General features: G+C 38.5%; 1 protein-coding gene across 1 annotated transcript in view; it reads right to left on the reverse strand.

Moving 5' to 3' along the window:
* The window catches only part of CIT (citron rho-interacting serine/threonine kinase), a 66,365-nt gene that overhangs the window by 31,414 nt on the left and 13,525 nt on the right, over positions 1-21,426 (reverse strand). The window contains exons 10-20 of the mRNA XM_026037843.1: positions 14,736-14,841; positions 13,716-13,859; positions 12,250-12,369; positions 8,458-8,628; positions 8,158-8,211; positions 7,568-7,621; positions 6,268-6,408; positions 5,768-5,893; positions 1,949-2,044; positions 1,061-1,177; positions 519-628 (exon numbers count right to left, since the gene is read on the reverse strand). Coding sequence (XP_025893628.1) covers positions 519-628; positions 1,061-1,177; positions 1,949-2,044; positions 5,768-5,893; positions 6,268-6,408; positions 7,568-7,621; positions 8,158-8,211; positions 8,458-8,628; positions 12,250-12,369; positions 13,716-13,859; positions 14,736-14,841 — 1,239 coding nt within the window. The remainder of the gene's footprint in view (positions 1-518; positions 629-1,060; positions 1,178-1,948; positions 2,045-5,767; positions 5,894-6,267; positions 6,409-7,567; positions 7,622-8,157; positions 8,212-8,457; positions 8,629-12,249; positions 12,370-13,715; positions 13,860-14,735; positions 14,842-21,426) is intronic.

Raw genomic sequence — 21,426 nt, forward strand, 5'->3', positions numbered from 1 at the left:
AGCTATTTCTGCGAATATTTTTGGCTCTTCAAGTTTAAAAAAAAAACAAAAAACAAATATTTGCAATATAGCTATAATTACATAGCTGGAAGCATAATCAGCACTGAAAAATAAGACAATTGTATCAAGATTCATCTTTGGACTCCAGTGTCCAAGCACTATCCACAGAGACACTGTCTACCATTGGATACAGCAGCTGACAGACACTGAAAATACCTCTGCAGACAACTAAACTCAATTAATCTTTTAACTTAATAAAGCATATGCTACACTAACCCCAATTTGCACATCAACCAATCTGTGCTTTTTCCTGTACTTGAAGTAGGATGCCTTTAAGTCGTTTAAGGAGGAAAAACATCTCTATAAAGAATTTTAGCTAAAATACAAAGCAAAATAAAGTACAGGCAATCAGAAAGATCTCATATAGAAGACCAAAAGGTCCAAGGTTTGCTCTCTGTTTAATAATCAAAAATAATTCATCAGTTAAATACTGGTTGGCTAGCCACTGCTGTACTTACATGTTCCTCTGCGTAAAGAGGCTGCTATTTGCTGCCAGTTTATTGGCCTCAGACAGTTCCACTATTCTCTGCTCCAGCGACCTAATCTTCGAATCCATGGCATTGATCATCTGAAAGAGAAGCGTGCTTTTGAGATCACACAACCGAAGTGATTTTAAAGGCAATGTTTAAAAAAAAAAAAAAAAAAGTCTTCTAAATCTTTTGCAAAACAGATAAATGACTAAAGATCAAATGGTGAAACAAAGGTGCAAGTTTCAGAACTATTTTCAACTGCTCTTCTACTGCTTTAATATAGAGGGCAAGCTATTTTATTGCTGGCATACTACATGACTCGTACACAGTAAACTATCTGGCTGCTTTTAAGGAAATGGTTTTGAAAGATCTTAAATTAAAACACGTCTTTAAGATTTTTACAGATCAGATGATTTCCTTCAATGTAACTCAGCAGCAACGCAAAGTCTCAAAGATGAATATCTTGCTCAAAATCAGAGTGTCAAAAGTTACTGTTAAAATGCTTTGATTTCCAATTCAGCTACACATACCGCCTTCTGTTCAGCCAGGACTTTACATTTTTCACGTGCTTCTTCTTCATGTCTTCTTAGCATATTCTCAAGTGCTTCCTTATCAGCAAGATCTTTTTTCATCTGATTTTCCAGCACCTAATAAAGACATGTCTTTTGTTTAATTTATTTTTGTTTCATTGGGCAATTTATAGGTGAAAAATTTGAGTTTAAAGTGAAACGTAGAGGTACAGTCCTAAGTAAACATAATAGACAGAGAGAGAAGAAAACACATCACGCATACTAGAAACAAAGATCCTTACAAAATGTACTGTCTGGCTATTGTAGATTCTTTAGAAAAATCCTCCCATTTCCTAGTTTGCTTTTCCAAATTTTAGGTGGTGTCTATAATTCTACTTCTAACTGTTTGTTAGTCTTACGCTACCCTGGAAAAGACAAAAACAGAGTGGGTGTTTTATGCAGCTTCTTGGCAGATGTTACAGCTCCAAGAGGATGAAGTTTCAGAAATGCTGTAGTAATTGCTGAATTTAAAACTTTCAGGTAGGCTGTGCGAATTGTCTTAAATAAATTACAGAAATCAATGGTAGGAACTGAAAGTCTTTTCAAGATGTGAAAACCAACAGCGTTAAGTAGGAAGTATTTAGTTAGCAGCGGTCAAGTTAATGTTAACAGCTGAATTCTCATAGTTCTGAGTTCCAATGACACCTGCTTCAACACAGTGTTAAACAACCCATAGGTAAAATGGCACACATTACAATAAAAAAAAAATCTGAATAACATAGTTCAGGAGTGGTGAAGCAAGAAGACAACTCAGAAGACAACGCAAAGAGAGCCTAAAGGCAACTGTTTTTCCCTGAACACATTCTACCTACAAAAATTTGCATGGAAGTAATAAAAAGGTATTTTTACTTTGAGTTTTTCCTCATAGAATTGCTCCTTCTGTTTCAGCTGCAACTCCAGATGTTGTGCTGCGATCTGAGCCTCACGATGCTTTTCTTCCAGCTCCTAAAGACAGCAGGGATTCATATTCAGACATGCAAGGAAACAGGCAATTCTTTGTACGTGCATTGCACACATATCAAATGTTCATTCATCCTCATATTTTAAGATTTCATACTATAAAATCTCTAGACGATGGCTGTCATTCTGACAAAGTATTATGAAAGCTGCACATCATCAGCTTTAAGCCTCACTTATTGCTACTGACCCATCTACTCTACAACTGCAAAGACAAATCTTTGGTTTTGGCAATATTCACCTCCACATCCAGAACATTTGTTTTCTGATAAAACATTCCCAAAGATGGGCCAAGGATGATTTGTGACAAGAAGCAGTTATAAAGAATTCATAGCTGCAGGGTCAGTGCAGGAAGCTCAAGCATTTTTCACAAGCTCTTGCACAGATCTCAATAAAGGGGATCTTGCTCTCTGTACTTTTCATTCTACATTCACAGAATAACATTAGCACTTAACTTTATTGTAGTGCTCAGAGGAATGTTGTCAGGATAACCATTAATGAATTGCTTTGAAGGAAGAAAGTGCAGGAAGTAATATTTATGGTTGATGGTACCAGAATGTTTTTATCTACTTTATCTCACATGGATAGTTTGAGCTACAGACTTAAAGAATTCTGCATTTCAGAACTTCGCTATTTTGGTAAGAGGAATGTTCTGTTGTCTGAATATATTATTGAGAATATAACTCTAACATCTTTCAAGAGGACATCTCTCGAGTCTAGAACTTTGCCATATTTGCCATTCCAATAAGTTCTCTAAAACAACAGGCAGGTCCACATCTATAGTTCACTACCAGCTGGCTGACTATTGTTTAGACAAGTTCAAGGTTGGGCATGCCACCAGGTCTCCTGTCTGCCTTTAAAACTGCACAGTTCAGGAAAATTTCCTGATATTTCTATTTCAACACACTTCCTACTCTCTTCTGACCTTACGCTTCTTGCGAACATACAAAGACTTCTTTGCTGTAGTAATTGCAATAAACCTCTTTTTTTCCAGAGGTAAAAATCAAGTAGGAAGTTCACCAGAAGTAGGTCATCCACAGTGCCTATTACCCGACACTTCTGCACGGAGTGGAGATTGCTGCTTTTTGCAATTGAAATGTGTCTCCCAGCAACAAAAGGGACAATTTACCTCCTCCAGAAGCCCACACATTTTAGGTCCTGGCAGTGAATCAGACAACCAGATCAGCACAGCAGCTTCAAAGCTACCAGCATCAGACTGCTCATAGTGCAGAAGAAGCTTCACCAGTGTCTGAAGTGGCACTTTACAGTCCGTGTGGGCTTAGAAAAGTAAGATTTTACCGTTACACTTCTCACTTACTACACAGTTTTCTATCTAGCACTACCTTTCAGTCATTATTACCATCATAGTAATCATCTTCACTATCAAGTAGTAATAAGTAACTTCTCTAACTTGCTTCTTAGTTTTTATTCGATTTGCTCTAGGCAGTTCAGCAGGTCTTCTCAGGTACTGCCAGATCTCAAATATTTCTTCTAAGTTCTACATCAATCTACTTTTAGCTTTTCCATCAAAAACATAAAAAAAAGATATCCTCGCTCCTATGCTTTCATTCCTTCTTCCCCATCTCCTCCAAGGCCTTATGAGACTTTGGATAGAAATAATGAAGACCAAACCCAAGCAGCATGGTGCTGCAGAATTAAGTGATCTCTCAAAAGCAATTCAGCCATCATACATCATCATCTTACATTACAAAAAGAAAAAACTCCTAGAATAAGTGTATTGCTATATTGCTATTCCTGAGAGATTCTAATACAAAAAGCTCTCAGCCAGCCTATTTTTTTTTCATGTTATTTGCTGCCCTTTCTGTCCTTTTATACCACAAAAAGTCAAGTATTTAAAGAAAGCAGCTTAAGGAAAGAAGGGGAGTAGAAGTAGAAGAGAAAAATTAAAAAACATTACTCCATGCTCTCCAAATCAGAGCTGTAATGGACTAGAAAAGACTTCACAGCATTTTTTCTTCAATTCCTGTTTGCTCGCTTCTATAAAATAGCTTTCTGTTTCCCCAATTTTCTGCCAGAACTGTCTTGGAAATTATCTATAAAAACTGCAAAACATATCCTATGGAGTAAAACAATTAGTAGATATTTCTGCATTCCTTTCCAGTTTCTCCTTCACTGAGAAAGTAATCAAAGCAAAGCTACAATGCCCAAATATACACAAGAGGTTTATGAAACAATTCAAAGTTTTACACTCTTTCTAAATATAAGGCTGGCTCTGTGCCCAGCAAAGCCATGGTCTCCCACTTACCATGCATTCATGTTATCAAAACAATTTGAAGGAGGGAGCACTCTGAAAGACAAATCCTATCTTTTTTGAGAGTCTTCCAGTGTTCTGGCCCTAAAGTCTATATAGGCAGCTATTATTCAGAACAAATATGGGTTATCTGTTGACTCCAAATTACAATTATTTACACATTCCCATTTGGCCTTCCTCAGACTCAGCTGTACTGAGTGTTTCTTCAATGAAAAGAATTATCTTTTTGACCCTTTTACGTATCCTAATGTGTTCAAAACATTAGCTGTCCTGGCAGCAAGCTCTGAAGAGACAAAGCTAAAATAAGAAGCGAGAAATATCTATTCTTTTTTATGACTACATTTTTATCTAACTTTATTTATCCTTACATCCCAAAGTAAAGAGTAGATAAAACTGACAAGGCTCCTATTGTAAAATATTAACAATTTTTGGCTATGAAAATTAAGTTTGTACAATACGTTATCATCAGGTCTGCCATGTCTTCACAACTTCAGTGAACATCTTTTTCTTTCTATACTTTTTAATATGTCCACTTTAAGAAATCATCAAAAGCATTCTAACAAAGCATTACTGATGTAATGGAACATAATAATTCTTATCTAGAAGTCATCTTCTTGAAGAGCCTCTTTAGAGGTGTAGTCCCCAGAAGACAAATATATTGGCTTGCATGACCCAAGACTGGAGTCTGGCAATACAGTAAAATTTATAAGATCTCTTTCCCCTGTGAACAGACACCTTTGCAGTTGAGTGGAGAAAAGTGCATTACTGAAAGGCCATGTAGAACACAGAGAATACATGAGAAACACGATTTAATTACGTCACTGTAAGTTCACACTTCCTGTCCCCGGGAAGTAAAGATGTTAGAAGCATCATCTGCTTAGTTCACTGTAACATACAAACTAACATACAAACTAACTATACAGACTGAATAGGTTTAACAAGAGGAGAAACAAGAAATTGTCAACAGAAAAGGTATGTGGGTGAAAATGGATCTCTGACAAATATTATCTTCAGAGAAGAACAGTTTAGATGACTAATTTCACTCTGCTACAAAATGTAAGCATTTCAAGTAGACCTGACCTCTAAATTCCTTTGCAATTTAGTTTAAAAGATAAATATCAATGCTTTTATTGTTGTTGAACCTTGTATGGAGAATGTTTTATGTCTGAAACAAACATTAGGTAATTAATTTCAATAACACTAACTTGGCTTAAAAGCACTCCCACTGAGACAACTAGCATTTTAAAGTAGTTGTAAGATTACAGGTGCAGGAGCACTGTACCTTGAGCACTCAAGCTATTTCCAGTATGAGTGGTACATGAAAATAATTCATTTCTTCAGTAATTTCACCTTATTCTATGCAATTCTGTCTTCCGTTCCTTTCCTACCCCTTTCGTACAAACTCTTACCCTTTATCTTTCATTTTCACCTCTGCTCACCAGAATTTTTTCCGCCATCTGTTGAATCTGTTGGGATTTAGTCTGAATATCTTCCTTAAGACGGTTTTCTCTTCTCTCCACGGTCTCTAACCTCTTCACTTGATTCTCCAGGGAATGGCGCCGTTCCTGCAGAGCAATTATTAATTGCCATTTAAGCTAACCAACTTTGGATTATCGCACAACAATAAGCAGCGTCTGGAAAAAGTCAGCTGAAGCAATCAGTATGCGACTGTCTTTTAAAACTGAAATTCTCCTCATGCATCAAATCCCCTGCCCTAATCACATGTCCATAGCGAGTCCTCACTGAAAATTAAATCAGCCTGAGTTTTCTTCAGAGAATTGTATTTTTATGTAAAAATGGACTAATGTTTAACCTTACTTTCCTACCAAGTGCTGCTACAGGAATACAATACACAGGAATTCAGTTATCTAGCTGAGGGTTCCTAAAACTAAACACATTCCCATAACTAGTTTACTCTAGATGGACATTCTTCACTCACTTCTGCTTCAAGCAATTTCTTCTTGATGCTTTCATTGGAATCTTCACGATTCTGCAGTTTCTCCAATTCTTTCTCAGCTCTTTCTTTTGCTTGACGGATATTCTGAAGAAGTTCAGTCGCTTCAGAGCTAGCTTTCACAGCCTGAGAAACAGCCAGAGGAAAAAAGTCTTGTAAGAAAAATAATGCAGAAAAAACTTGCAGCATGAAAAGATCACAACCTCAAGATGCTCAAGATCCCGAATAAAACTGCTACAGAACTTTGGTCTAACAGTCTAAAATTAAGGCAACCAATAACTACCATGGGAACCCAAATTCTAACTCACGGTAGATGATTCATTCCTGTTAAGACAGATACTTGGGAACACAAGAGAATTACATGTTTGGCTTCTGTACTAGAAGTTTCTAGTTGTCTTTAAGCACTGGTGGTAAACTCTAGCTCCAAATTCAGCTTAAGTGCCTGAAAAGAGCTTGCAAAACTAGTATTGCTAAAACACTAGATTCACCAACAAATAATTTATTAGAACTAAGGAAAAGTGGGAGGAAAAAAGTAAAAGAGTACTTTTTAGAATACTAGAAGTATCATTTCTATATAGTCAGGCTTTCTTACATATATTGCAGATGGGTAATTCTTAGAAAAGCCTTCTTTAGCAGGGGGCCAAGTTTTGAAAAGCTCTTTCACTTGAATACAACAAGCTCCTCCTTTTCTGCTAAAAGACCCCAAGAGAATTGTGTCATCCAGAACCCATACTGTTCCTGAAGTGGCTTCTTAAGGGACAGACTAACCACAGTCACAAACATGAGATATTATGGACTTCCTTCAACTTACTTTGATAAAGTTATTTATTTCTGTTTTGAACTCTTACTGTTCAACTTACTCTGAGTAACTGAATTGGAAAGTGATTCTGCAATTAAAACAGTATAATGGGAGACTAACCTGAGTCAAGTATAGATTTTAGTAGTGATCTTAAAAGACTTGAGCCCTGGTCTTCAGAAGTAAGAGATCAATGCATTGCACACAGTGTATCTAAACTGGCCCTTCAAATAAGAATTTCTCTACACTACTCCAGTTCTGACTCAGCTTCATTTGTAAAAATAAACACTGTTGACATGTCTCAAGAGCAGAAAAGCGTATTGAGAACACCAATGATTTCAGATACCAGCTCCCACCCCCTTTTCCCCATCATCCCCCATGCTATGACTAATTCTATTTTTGAGTACGAAACAAAGTGCATCCCGCCCCTGTATTAAGGTTTCACTGGAAAATCTCGTGGAAAATTCATTTTCACCACTCAGACATTACCTTTGTCAGCTTCTCCTGCAGCTCCTGGATTTTGGCCTGCTGCTCTGTATTGATCTACAGTTAAATGGAAAAAGGGAAAGGGAACAATAAAACCCAAATGGAAAAAGAATTCTCTATAATTACAAAACTGTATTTATTTAATTCACTTTTCATAATCTTTGTTTCTCCCTAAAAATTCCAACCCACAAAAATATTCCTGTGCAAATCTGCTCCCATTTTCCCAGCTTTTCACACTTTGGTCACCAAACTTCCCAGTGTGACAGTGAAATTCACAGAATTCTTTTTGGTTTTGATTTGCTATTTTCCATTCATCAAGGGATCTGTTGTGCACCACTAACCTAACTTCAAACGCAAACGACATATTATGCTCAGCCCATGGCCAGTCTCTGAACACAACCATTGTGAATAGGGTGGTCATACAGAACTTCAAATAAAATCCAAAAGAGCAGTGAATCCCACAGAGAAAATCTCCCCCAAACAAAAAAGGATGCCAGAATGTGCATGCCACTGAATAGCCAAAGCCACTCTTGGTATCTTCCCATAATACAAAGGGCTCAGGAAGCCGGCTTGAGAACATTAAAATCACATACCTTCTCCAGCTTAGAATATAACTCTCCTGCATCAGTTTTTCCTTGATCTTTAGCCTGTAACTTAAATATAAAATACATAACTTTCAGGAAAAGTTTTAGTATGCTGCACTTCTATTCATCCACCACCCCATGCAGCTGGGACACAAACAGTTCCTCAAAGTACAGATTAGGTCATTTGGAGTGTATAAATTAAAGACACTTTGCATGAGTTGTGCAAGCCACAGCCATCTTCAGAGTACTCACACAAAACCTGTGCTAGAAATTCAACCTAAGCTCCCTCTCCCATGAAGCCTAAACTACCTTTTGCAATTTGTTGTGACTTTCAGCAGCTTTACGTTTGAATTCTTCAGCTGCCAGCCGGGACTCTCTCAACTCCGATTCATAAAGATCACTACGCCTGCGAGCCGAAATGAGATCCTCTTCCAATTGATTCATCATCAGCCTCATTTCTTCTACCTGAGCTTGATACTCCTGTGGTTGTGGCAGAAGAGAAAGACAGGATATTACATTTTGGAGGCAATAGGAGAAATACATGGAGCAGCAGAATGCTGATTGTGGGCAAGAGCACAAAGAAAGAACACGTAGAAGGCACAGCAAATTACAAAATAAAATGATAACTATACATCTATATATATATGTGTGTTTACATATGTGTGTATATACACACACACACACACACACACACAGACACACACAGCATTCTGGTTTGATTTTTTGGCATTTTCAAGCCAATAACTCGTAAAAGACATAGAAAAGAGTCAAAGTATGGTATTTCTTGAATAGCTTCACTGCAGAAACACACACATAAGTGTACATACAAATGATAAAATTACTTACGTGTTCTTATTTCTAAAACACAAATATGCTTTTGAGTTGATGCCTCTACTATATTCCCAGTTGCTTTCTCAATATTTATTTTCTCAGGCTGATAATATGAGAATTACCACAGATCTGCACAGTTGGGGCAAAAGGAAAGGAGGAGAAGCAGGGGAGAGAAGACTGTGCTTTTAGCTATCTGTTATTTTCTCTTGACGGAATTAAAAAAGAATACAGTACTCTGCAGGGAAGACAATATAATAACAAACATTTACCTAAAAGAACTATCTAAAAAGCCTGTTTCTTATAGCAGATATTTGTCTACATAGGTAGAAATGATGATTTCCCATCCAGGGCATTAGAAAAATAAGATTCGGATGGTGAAGATGAGGGGGAAAAAAAAGAACATGAAGAACATTTCAACTTAAGATATCAATGAGATGAGACAGTAATTTAAGCTGAGACTTACTCATGAGATTGCTCTTATCTTCCTTACAAAAACAGAATTAAATTATGAAATTATGATTATTTAGCATTTAATAAGCCCCGCAAGTATAATTTGTTTTCTTAAAATTGCTTTAAATGAGGAAAAAGTGGGTTGCTTGTTTGTTTTTGTTTTTTTTTTTTTTTAATGAAACAAAGAAGTAGAAAATATGCACACAAAGGGCTAGGATGGTGATGGGTAGCAAGTCCACTTTGCTCACCTGTCTTATGAAATTCCTGATTACCGTCACAAATTTAAAAGCTTAACTTCTGCCTCATGAGAAGCTCAATTTTGTCATTACTCCTGCCAGCCAGCTGCCCTTTGGTCCCACGGATACTGAACCTGATGTCCCCCAGTGCTTCTCCAGCAACATGGAAAGCTCATGTGCTTTTTTGAGGATTATGGACTGTTGGACAGACTGCCTCCCTATCCATCACTGAAGCTAAGGCAGAATGGCTTTTTTGGTCTGTAATCCCCAAAGTGTTTCTCCAGTTCATAAGGCAGACTGGGAATCTCATTCTTTCTAGGCAGTCTCTATGGGTGAGCTTATTTTCATGTTGGAAAGAACTATAGCCTTTTATAAGAAGACAGCACACACTAGTTCAAATAATCCTTTCATACAGTCACATCTGTGAGGAAAAAGGCAGAATCCTTTGAAAGAAGGAACATGTGTTCTGCTCAGAAATCATCATTTGTGAAGATGCTTTCACAACACTAAATTCTTATCAGCAAACACTTGATCAAAGAATTATAAACATGACTTCAGCTGCTAGTGTGAAAATTAGTATTTTAGAGAGGGAGGAGAACAGGGAGGGAGAAAAAGAGAGAAGAAGAGCAAATTAATAGACCGGTTTTCTTGTTTCTTCGCGTTTTCAAGGCTATTTTTGAGCAAATCTCACAATCAGGTCAGAGCAACAGGCCACATCACTCAAGGAAAGCACATTCCCTCGGGCCTATTAAACGTAATACACCCCAAAAGGACAAAAGAACACAGATAACCAGAAGCAAAAATGGTTCGGAGTTTAGAAACACAATTCAAAAAACAAAAGTACTTAAGCACAGACATATTAAGGGCTTGGTCAGGGCAAACACCTGAAACGTGACTTCGGCAAAGGTGTACACAAAGAAGCAGAACTTTTAAAAAATATAAAGATCCAGGTTTGTGCAAGTTAATCCATTCATTTGGGTTTCACCAACTACTGCCCAGAACCCATGTTAAGGAAAAAAAACCCCACACTAAATAAATAAATTAATAATAATAATAATAATAATAATAATAATAATAATAATAATGCACCCTCTTTTGCTATTCAAGGACTCCATGCAAGTTGAACTTGCAGTCCTATCCTGAAAATGCCAAATGCTAATTACTGTTTTGAAACTCTGATTTGCAGCTAACATAACTGATTTCCTCTCAAGCTTTGGCTATTCGGCAGCAAAACTCTAAGGGACACTTCCATCTCATCTCCCTTATGTCCTCTGCCATAAAAAAAAATGATTCATGTCTTTTCTGGCCAAGATCCACCTGCTGCTATGAGTCAGCACAACTGTCCTGGCATGTTTTATACAGTATTTGCAAACATGGATTTCAGATACACCAAAAGACCCCAAGATATAAAAATCTACAGCATATTCCAGAATCATTTACTGACCTAAGCTGCACTTGAATGGCATGAAACTTAGGCTGCATTAGAAAATTCCAGTACAAAATATTTACCCTAGTGCACTTAAACTAAAATTATTTGCATGACTTTTTCTCTGGTGAATGAAACTGTACTGATTTTAATCTGTAAATAATCTGTAATTTAATCTAATCTGTTCATATTTATCATCACCAAAAGTGTTCCCCTTTTCAATATTTATAGCAGCTTTGCTAATGAAGCATTAGGCCTCAGCATAACGAGCTTTGAATTTTTGCATTACATAAAACAACCATCCAAAATACTGCTGCAGATGTCTATGGAGGCTTGCTACATCCAGAGGGCTGTTTTTGCATTTCATTACTTATTACATAAGAACTGTTCATGTCTTGAGAATTATTACCAAGGTTTCTGGGCTTCCTTGTCTCAAACACTACGAGATTAGTCAGTCAATGTTTGTAAAGCACTTTGAAGATGAAAAACAGTAGATAATTGCAAAGAATTGTTTAAATTCCATGGCAAATTTCAATTTCTTTTCTCAATATAATATGCTGCTATTAATCCATAAAACTGAATGGATTCTGCCTAGCAGACTATTTTTAATCCTATAAGCGTCCACATTTGTCACCATATTTTCATTTAATTTTGACATTTTTTTCCTTAGGAACGCTATGGATTAATGAATCCTCAACATTCTTCTAGTGGGACAAAAAAATGGAACATCTACTTTGCAAGGATATTAACTCAGGGAAAGGAACAGCTAGGAATCATAGATTCTATACTGAAAGATCACTGGACATTTTAAATGGTCAGATAATTAAAAAAAAATCAAAGCTGGCTTAGTTTTCTTGCAGGTAAAGATTTATGAACTTTCAGGAAGTAGTTAAGTTTAGCTTAACCATTTACAATGGAGAACTTTAATGCATGTTTTACTAAAGTATTGCAGCTCCCTCCTACATTGGCTTTATAGACAAAGTATCTTCACAATCCAGAAAAGAAAAACTTGTAGTTGAGAGATGGTGATTACATGCAGTATATACAGAAGTGTAATTTTGTTTCTTATATAAACTAGAGATTGACAGCTATCCCAGTCTAACATAAAATGAAATTGTGGCATCCGAGCCACCCTGCTCCCCAGAGCAGCAGCTATACCTGTTCTTTGATCTCTTGCAGTTTTCGGCTCTGCTCTCGGATATCATGAAGCAGCTGTAGCGCCTTGTCGTCTTCCTGAGACACCTCCATCCGTGCCTGCTCCAGGCTTCGCTTTAAGCTCTGCAGAAAGCAAAGTGTTCAATACACAGAGTCTCTAGCTTTGTAGACGGCTGCACAATAAAGATCTTTAGCTATGGGAACTCCTCCTTGACTATTGTAAGGCATCATAAATTGAGTCACCAGTGGTGCAAGCCTCAAACATTCATGATGAGTGCTTCCTCCAGCTGGACAGAAGCAGCCTGTCTTACAAGCCACCATCTACTATACTAAGATCTTAGTTCCAACCTCTACTTTCTCGCAAGAAGTTTGGAGACTACAACCAAACACAGATCACAAAAGACATCCATTATCGACAGCATTCATCTATAGTTCATCTAGCACAGTTCATTCACAACCTAGGCACAATTCTTCAACTTCAAAGAATTAATAACCCCGCTCATTTTTCTTGTTGTCGTTCAAGTGGGTTAAATCCTTTAAATATAATTAAAACTTTTTTTAAAGGCAGGATTGCTTCAGGATCTCACCATATACTTGACCTGCACATTTCAAGACAGATCAGCAGGCTTTCTGTGTATGTACAGCTGTGTATCATTCTTGTCCAGAAAGGTACAATATTAGTTTACTTATTTACCTAGTAGATTCTACTATGGGAAAACCACTCAGCCCAATTTCAATACATCTCCCAGCACATACACCCATCAGGAGCGTTTCTTAATTCTTCGAAACAGAGTAGGATCTGGATTCTTAGTAGGAGAACCAAAGCAATATACCCAACTGCAAACACAGACTATCAGCAAGAATGAAAATACCCTCACCAGAATCTTGCCAACACAAGTTTTCCCTACGCCCTGAAAAATGGGAAATGACCTCTGAAGACATGGCTTCAGGGTCACATTTTTGTATTCTGGCTGAAAAACAGCAGCTGTCCCAGCACCATTCCTGCCGTTACGCTGAGAAGCTGGATCAGCCTGAACTCAGAATACCACGGACTGGGGCAATCTTGCCTCTCAACACAGATTGACGTTGACGTTAAGATTTCCCTCTAGCTCCTGGATCAGGCCTCATTCTCCTCTGGCTACGAAATTTGGAGGAAGTCAAACCCACATGGACCACGTATGTCCTAGCAGAGTTGATAGGACAAGAATTTGCAGACAACTTCAGCAAGACCAGAAAAGTAGTTATTTCTCTTTGATGTTCTAAGCACCCAACACTGAAACAAAGTTCAAGCACAACCATTAAACAAGCATTTACAGTACAGATCAAGCAATTTGGTGCTCCATTTTCAACAAACGTCCTCGCATAATTTCTCTCCATCAAGCACCCCACTGAAACCACGATGGAAGAGAAAGCCAAAGACCACCAGACTTCAGGCCTTTAGAGGAAAAGGGACTAGTGTAAAGGCTCACACTGCATTCTGTGATATAGGTGGCCAGGTCCTGCTCCAGGAGGGATCGCTGGGTCTCAGAGGCTTTCAGTTCCACCTCCTTTTGGCTAAGTACAGCCTCCACCTCTGACACTCTCCGGTGCAACCGCGTCATTTCCTGCTCCATCTGCAATAAATATCAAGAGGTTATAAGAGGGGGGGGGGGCTTCAAAAGGCCTTGATAACTGCTACTTTCAGACCTCTTTGAGGAATTGTCTCCAAGAGACTCCTAGCTATATTTTTCCAAACGGTGTTTAAATTCCGATACCATTGTCTCTGCTCCAGGAATGCACAGTTCTTCTCAAGGACAAGTAGTAAGTCTAAGTCACCCCATTCATTCAAGCTGCTTGTTCATATTCAGTCATTCTTCGAACCCCAGTTAGCAAAGAAGCCACAATCATTTTTCACCTGATTTGCAGAGATGGGTCACTTTAACCTTATCCCAAATCCATGTTGTACCAGAAGATGGTTCCCCCCCATCTCCTTCCCAGGAGCAAATAGTCAAATCCAAAACAGAGAATGGAGAAAAGTAATTGAAATCTCATAAAAGTCTCAAACAAGCAGTGAGTTTTTAAGACTCCACTGGGTTCACTTTATTCGAGCACAGCAACTGTTATAAGATGTTCACCATAACCAGTGATGTGACAACAGTTACATAAGTAGAAGCTGATGAATTAAGAAGAGAATCTCAGAACAGAATTGCTGTAATTGTGCGACTGACGAAGAGGAGGCACTGCCTGCAGGAAGAAGCGGTCGTCTGTGTCATGCTGAGAAAAGGACTGTTTAAAATCCAGAGCCACTTCTTGTTAAGATAAGCGTATCTAGAGCAACAGTATGGCCTAAATTCATCTCCCTTTGTACTGGACAGGAAGCCACCTCACTGAAGGAAAAGCACTTTGCCCACCACGAATCTGGATGATCAGCAGCATCTGACAGATTCCTTGACAAACAGTGGTTGTAGGTTCCTGGTGCAATGCAGACGGCCACTCACGTAAATAAATACCTTGTGACACTTGTCCTGGGCGTCTTGGAGTTCTTTGCTCTTGAGAAGAAGTTTCTTTTCCATGGAGCTGACCTTGGCTGGAGAGTCCAAACTTGAAAAAACAGATCTAAAAGAGCAAAATCAGACAGTACATAAGTATAGGAAAAGGCAGAGAAACTGGCACTTACGCAGCCTTCATAAAGTCATTGGGCACTTGTAAGAGAAGAAAAGAAAGGTGTAGCAACCCCAATCTCACAGATATCACGTCAGACCCAACATACTATAAAACCTGATGACACAGTGTCAATATTAAGTAACACATAAGCACTTCTTATATTTACAATATTAATATTTTCCATCAATGATTTCTACGTCAGAGTACAAAACAATAAACAACAGGATATAAATATCATTTTTTTCATTACCCTTTTAAAGACTTATATATGTAAGCAGCCCACATTTTTTTTTTTTTGGAAAGCCATTTGGAAAGACAACAAGTTTTCACAGACTTGTTTATTTGCAGTACCTTATTTTTAAGTATATTTTAAAACCATAATCAAAACACAAAAGCATCAAAAATTCCAACGTGTAATTTTCTCTACTGCAGGAAGAAGAATGTCATTTCCTTAGCTACCTTCTGTGATTCAAAACTGAAGCAAAAGTCTCCCAGTCCAACTCAGGTGTTCCCATGAGCTCCATCAACATCGATATGATTAGTCACCGTGCAGAACTTCAGAGTTGCACTTACGAGTTGGGCCTCATGAAAAAAAATCACTTAACTGCACTAGCAATGCAGCTGGATGCCAAAGAACTGAGGAAAATATTTGCCATCTCTTAAGCTTTCTTTCTAATTAGACCTCTGCATTTAAAAAGCTTACCACTTCTGTCAGTCAAAATTAATTCCAGAAAAGCATTAGAAGCCACCCAAGTGTTTTTGGAGCATATTTTTAGTATTTTGCATTCTTAAACATGTAATCTACAATCAAAAAAAAAAAAAAAAGAAAAAAAGCATATGCATCAAAATGTAATTTTAAAAATCACGTTCTCCTTTGCATAAAATGATTCCAACTAGATATTTAAGCATTTAATGATGGAGCCAGTGTTAACTGATAGTTGAAAATGCATAAGCACAATGAAGATGCTAATAAAAGATCATGCAGTCTGCCCACACGATGCTTCTGATTCTCCCGGCCACAGTTTGGTATGCAGCCAGTTATCCCCATGGAGAAAAAATGAGCTTTGAGCAGCTCGCTGCATATAGCCACACACCCACACACAGCAGCACAGTCGCTTCTTAACACCAAGGAAAGTTTGATTCTATCACCACCATTTTCTGAGAGAAATCTACTCCTAACCCAAATATATATATGCAGGATAGTCACACACACGGGCACACACACACAAAATGGATTTTTATGAAACAGCTGCAGCAATCTATATATACCCAAACAGATCTTATGGATCACCACCTGAGGCAGCCACTGGAAATATAGCTTTGATGTTAACATACAAGTATTGCAATATCCACCAATTCTGTTTTTTTTTTTTTTTTTTTTTTTTGGAAACTCAACATGGAGAAACCTAGAAAAATGAATGCTCTGTTTCAATGACCCAGATAATATCAAGATTTAATCACAAACAAACCTTAGAATGCTTTTGTTAGGCATTCCTCTAGTCCCGATCCAATCAATCCCGTCCGTATTATCATATTTAAAAATCAATTTATAAAGCATGACTACACTCCTACAGAGAAAAGGCAACCATGTGAGAAAGCTGCATATTAAATCTCCTAACAGCTGGGTGTACAAACAAGGCTAAAAATGAATAGTTGAGAAAAGCAGTCTAAAAATACAAATTAAAGCTCACATTAACTCAAAAAGACGCTAAGAAATCTGGTTAAAAATGTAATTCAAATATATGTAAATAGCTGCAAATACGTACTGATAAGTCTAAGGATCTTTTGGTACTAAAAATGAGCTTTATAGCAGTGATTTGTAGTGCTAAAGAATTTTTTACAAAGAACTATAGTTTCATCATAATTCATAATTTTTATTTCTGTTCGAATTTGAGGAATTACCAAAGAAAATTCTAGCTGGTTCTGATCAAACTGCTTTTATTTACGTCTCCTGTCTCACCTGCCTAAAAGGCCCATTTTGTTTTCTGGTTTTTAATGATGCTCATCTGTTTTAGTTGCTCTTAAAGGAAAGGGAGTGCGATACTGCAGGCACCATCTTGCAGTTCCAAGGCAGCTGAAGCAATCCCGGCACCGCAGCGGCACGGGATCCGGGCAAAGAGCTGCCCAGTTTCCCAGGCAAGCAGATGGGATGGGATGGGACAGGACCGGGCTGGGACACAGTGTTAGAGCCATGAACAGAGCCAAGTTTGAATTGCATCAGCTGGCTCTAGAGGGAGCTGCTCCTCAGGGCTGGTGTCCTCTTGAAAGGAAGGATGCAAACAAGAACTCTGCTCTCTCTTCCTCATCCTATTCCAAAGGCAGGTAGGATTACCTTAAAAAAGTATGGTCTGCTGTCATGACTTTCTTCCTACCACAGTAGCTTGTACCAGACACAACATCCTTTTCCACTAATTCTTTCCTCTGTACAGTTATATTAGAAAAACTTGATGAACATTCCTAACAACCTTCCAGCTATCAAGAGGGTGGCAGAGAGGACATCAAGAGAAATGGGATACCAGCAAGCCTGCTGAGCCATGTCATGGTGGCACAAGTTCCAAGGGGCCGTGGCAAGGTAGAAAATACCCACATGGCTGGGGCACTGGTATTTTCATCCTCGGTCAGCATCACCGAACATCAAACATCTCCCATCTGACACCTGCAAAGCTCAGGGGACAACTCTCATTGTACAGCAGGGCAGTTTCTGCTATTTCTGAAGTGTGGAAGGAGGGAGAAAAAAAAAGAAGAAAAAAGAAAGAGACTGACAACCAATACACATCAACAAGAAAATTGCAACAGAAGATGACTAAAAAAGTCTACACTATACCAGTATTGACAGCACTAGAAGTCCTGATTTATTTTCAAGAGCAGCATTGCCTGCATGACTAATGAACAAGTTAAACTTACAGCTGGTTATCTAGTGATTTCACAGCTATTTCAGCAGCAGCTCCATGCAGTGGAACTAGCAAATGGTGCTAGCTCTGTGGAAGGCTTGTTGAGAAGGAAAAGAAAATGCATCTTAAAAACTCGCAGCTCATGTTGCCTGCACATCTCACCTCTTCCTTCTCTGTCCTTTTCTGCCACACTCGAACCCCCCCAACTCACCTGCACGTCTTCCTTCTCCTGGCGGTCGACACCATCTGTCCTAATCCTGGCCCCCTCACAACATGCCTCTAATCTCAGCCCCCGTCCCTCATGCTCTATTCTTTTTAGCACGATAGTCATCTGTACCTTCCGCCCCCTCGTAAATGCTTGCTCAGGCCTAAAAAAAACAACCCAAAACAAACAGTGATACCAACAATCTGTGAATAGAGCTAGCTGAAGCAAAGCATATTTTTGGTGCACTTGTCCTCTGTTTCCTCTCTAAGCTATCTTTGGTTAAAGACTTCCAAGAACCCTACGAACCCTTGGACTAAACCAGTAGTTTCAGTTGTTTTTTTTTTTTTCTCCCCCCTGGAAGAATGCCCCATTTTAACACCGGATTTCATAATGGCAATTGCAAATTCACATCAAATTTTCATTTCAGAACCCTGAAAAATACCACTTCTCATGATTCCCCCCCTCAAAAGACTTGGATCACTTACCACAGGCTTAGGGACCACAATTCAAGAATTATTGGGTTTAAATTTATTTTTTCAATTAACTTCCAGAGTATAATAAAATCCCACATCAGCAACTGAGGCAACATATTGGCCCCATTGCCAACCTTGTCTGTGAGAAATACAGCTACAATTCTGGTTTAACATATATTTTTTATTAACCTACTTTTTTGTTCCAAAGGAAGTCAGGCTCTTTCAGCTCCATTCTCCCATCCAAACGAGGAGAAAGACAGGTAAAAAAATTTATATCACTTTTTTTTTTCCTGGCATTTATCCTATGCCTTAGGACTTCTGGCTAGTCACCTGCAAGGGTCAAGAATAATTTTCTTTCACCACTTGCTGCCTATTTCTGGCATCGAAGCATTTTGCTTACTTAACTACTGGAGATAAAAGCTAGCGGTTGAATCAAGATGGGGCAGCCTTTAATGGAATTAAACTCTATATTGCCTGTTAGCTTGTTACACTTTTACACCCAGGGCCAAATCTGCAGCCACATTTATGGTCAGAAAGGTCTCTCCTCCAAGTCAAGAACTGAGAGGCCATTATACGTGGAGTATACATTATACTTAATCCTTCTCTGCAGCATGATCCCACCTCCTAGAATCATACAGGCAATTTATTTAACAAACACTCTGCTGATACAGAAACCTATGACCTAAGCAATGCCCTTGACTCCTGATTGCTTCCCACGACACATTATTGTCATGCCTTTTGCTCGATCTTAAAATTTGTTCTAGGGCCTAAGATTCTCCCCAAAACTCTCACTGTGGGACAACGTATAAAACATTCACCCTATGGACCTTTCTCTCCTATACATCTACTATATAATTTCTGTCAACTGGCCTAAATGACTTGGGTGAATCCTTCCAATCCTAAAAGGTTAGGAAAAAAGGAGAATGAAAAGGGAAAGAAAAAAAAAAAAAAAAGAGAGAACTTACTTTATTGTAATTCTGTCCAGTTTTTTTGAGCTGCCCTTTCCCTGAAGTAATTCAAATTCAAGCAAACAGGGATAAGAGCACAGCCCTAAATTTCCAACCTTGACAAACCTCACAGGATGGAAGCACTGAAAGTTTCAAGGACCCTGTTAATGGCATGCTGCAGTTGCCTGGCCTAACTGTGAGCAGCAGCAGAGGCACCAGAGCTATCATGCTGCAGCCACTGGAAAACAGATCTGCATCACTTAGCAACCAGAAAGGTTCGACTTTCGGGGGAAAGATTTTGGGCAGGAAAATTCTGCACCAATAAACTTGACGACTCCAGTCTTTGCAAAGAAGGGATGCCAAGGTTCACAACAGATTTTTTTTTTAAGCCCACCCTCATTTACTGATCTACTCATCTAGAATTTGCTATTTATGTCAACTTGGGTAGAAACTATACTTAATCTGTCCAGTAAAATATATACCATACATAGACATTTTATATATAAGAAGTTGTCTTTGATCTCAATGTCTCAATGTTGCAGTGATACTGAAAACAATCTGCATTAAATAAAGCTTTTTTCAAGCCCCTGTGAATGCTTTGCCATATTTAAATAGTCTTCTTAGAATGCAGTGTATTAGAATACTCCTAAAATATAAAATGACATTTATCAAGATTTGTTCAAAAAAAGAATTCACTAAAATCTTCTCACATTAAAATGATGTGCAAGAAAAAATCAAGTACATGATGTCATTATATTCCACCAGAAGACCTGGCCATCGGAAGCAGAATATAAATCCTCCAGAACACATCAATTTCTGCCTTCTTTTGCTGTACCCCCTACCCAGCTGTTACCAAAATGCAATTATAACTTCAAAATGCACCTTTTATACCAGCTCCACTAAGAAAGCAAACCAGTTCATCTGCTACAGCTGCATCTTCAGACTTCACCTCCCAGCACGGTTCCTACAGTCCCTGAGACTTTACCTTCAGCTCCAGTCCTGGGCCCCCATTTCATATATATCTTTACCATAAATATCTAGATTCATTGTTGAGCCTCTTCTGTTACAGAAATGGTCATCCAGTTTTGACAGACAGGTGATAGCTCTCCAAGCAAAAAAGATAACACAAGTTATTTCACTTATAATTCAAGATAGACTTTAACTGTAAGTATCTACAGATATAACATTCCATTTGTCCGATTCTTCTGGCAATATTAGATTATTTCATCAAAGCAACACTTCTTTTTGGTTCATATGGCCCCTTCCTTGTCATAAAAGCAAATCTATTAAGGAGGGATGAGCAGAAGCTCCCTTTTTATTACTGGCATAATCATCATATAACCTTGATTCGTGGCGTGGGCAAGATCAAAGATGTCAACAGCATCCCCCAATTTGGTTGCACGCTTCCTGTAGAGCGACTACCATGACAAATATGACAGAAAAATGGAAACTTGATTAAGACAGATTAACGACGTAGTCCCTTCGGGGAACTAACAAGCAGCAGTGAAAGACGGTTGATGGTAACACACAGCACCTTAGTGCACTGAGTCACTAGCCCAGCTAAAGCCATTGCATTCCTGGCAGGTCTCATGATACTGAGGTAAGGACTTCTCAACTTAATGTGCTGCACTGATACTTTTTCATTAGCTCTAGCATCAGGAACTAACTTCCCACCAAATAGCTTATACCATTCAATCTATAGTCTCCTTTTCCCGACTCCATGAAATCCTCTCCTCTGAAATCCTGTTTACTTCCATATGAAAATCAGTTTTTCTAGATCATCACCTCTCCCAGCAAACACAGACCCTGCATAGTTTATCAGAATCTCCAGTCTCCTACCACATCATACAGCAATGTCCAGTCTTAAGATTTAACTTGACCATCAGTACCCTGTCAGCTCCGGGAAGCTCCTTTGCTGGCTCACTGACCCATCACCACATATTGCCCGATTAGCAGAGCTCTGTTGTGATGAATTACTGATTCAACCTTGCATCTCCCCAGCACGGTGGTGCCCAATCTCT

Source organism: Nothoprocta perdicaria, unplaced genomic scaffold (assembly GCF_003342845.1).
Source record: "Nothoprocta perdicaria isolate Ctin4 unplaced genomic scaffold, notPer1 scaffold_2, whole genome shotgun sequence".
NCBI classification, from domain to species: domain Eukaryota; kingdom Metazoa; phylum Chordata; class Aves; order Tinamiformes; family Tinamidae; genus Nothoprocta; species Nothoprocta perdicaria.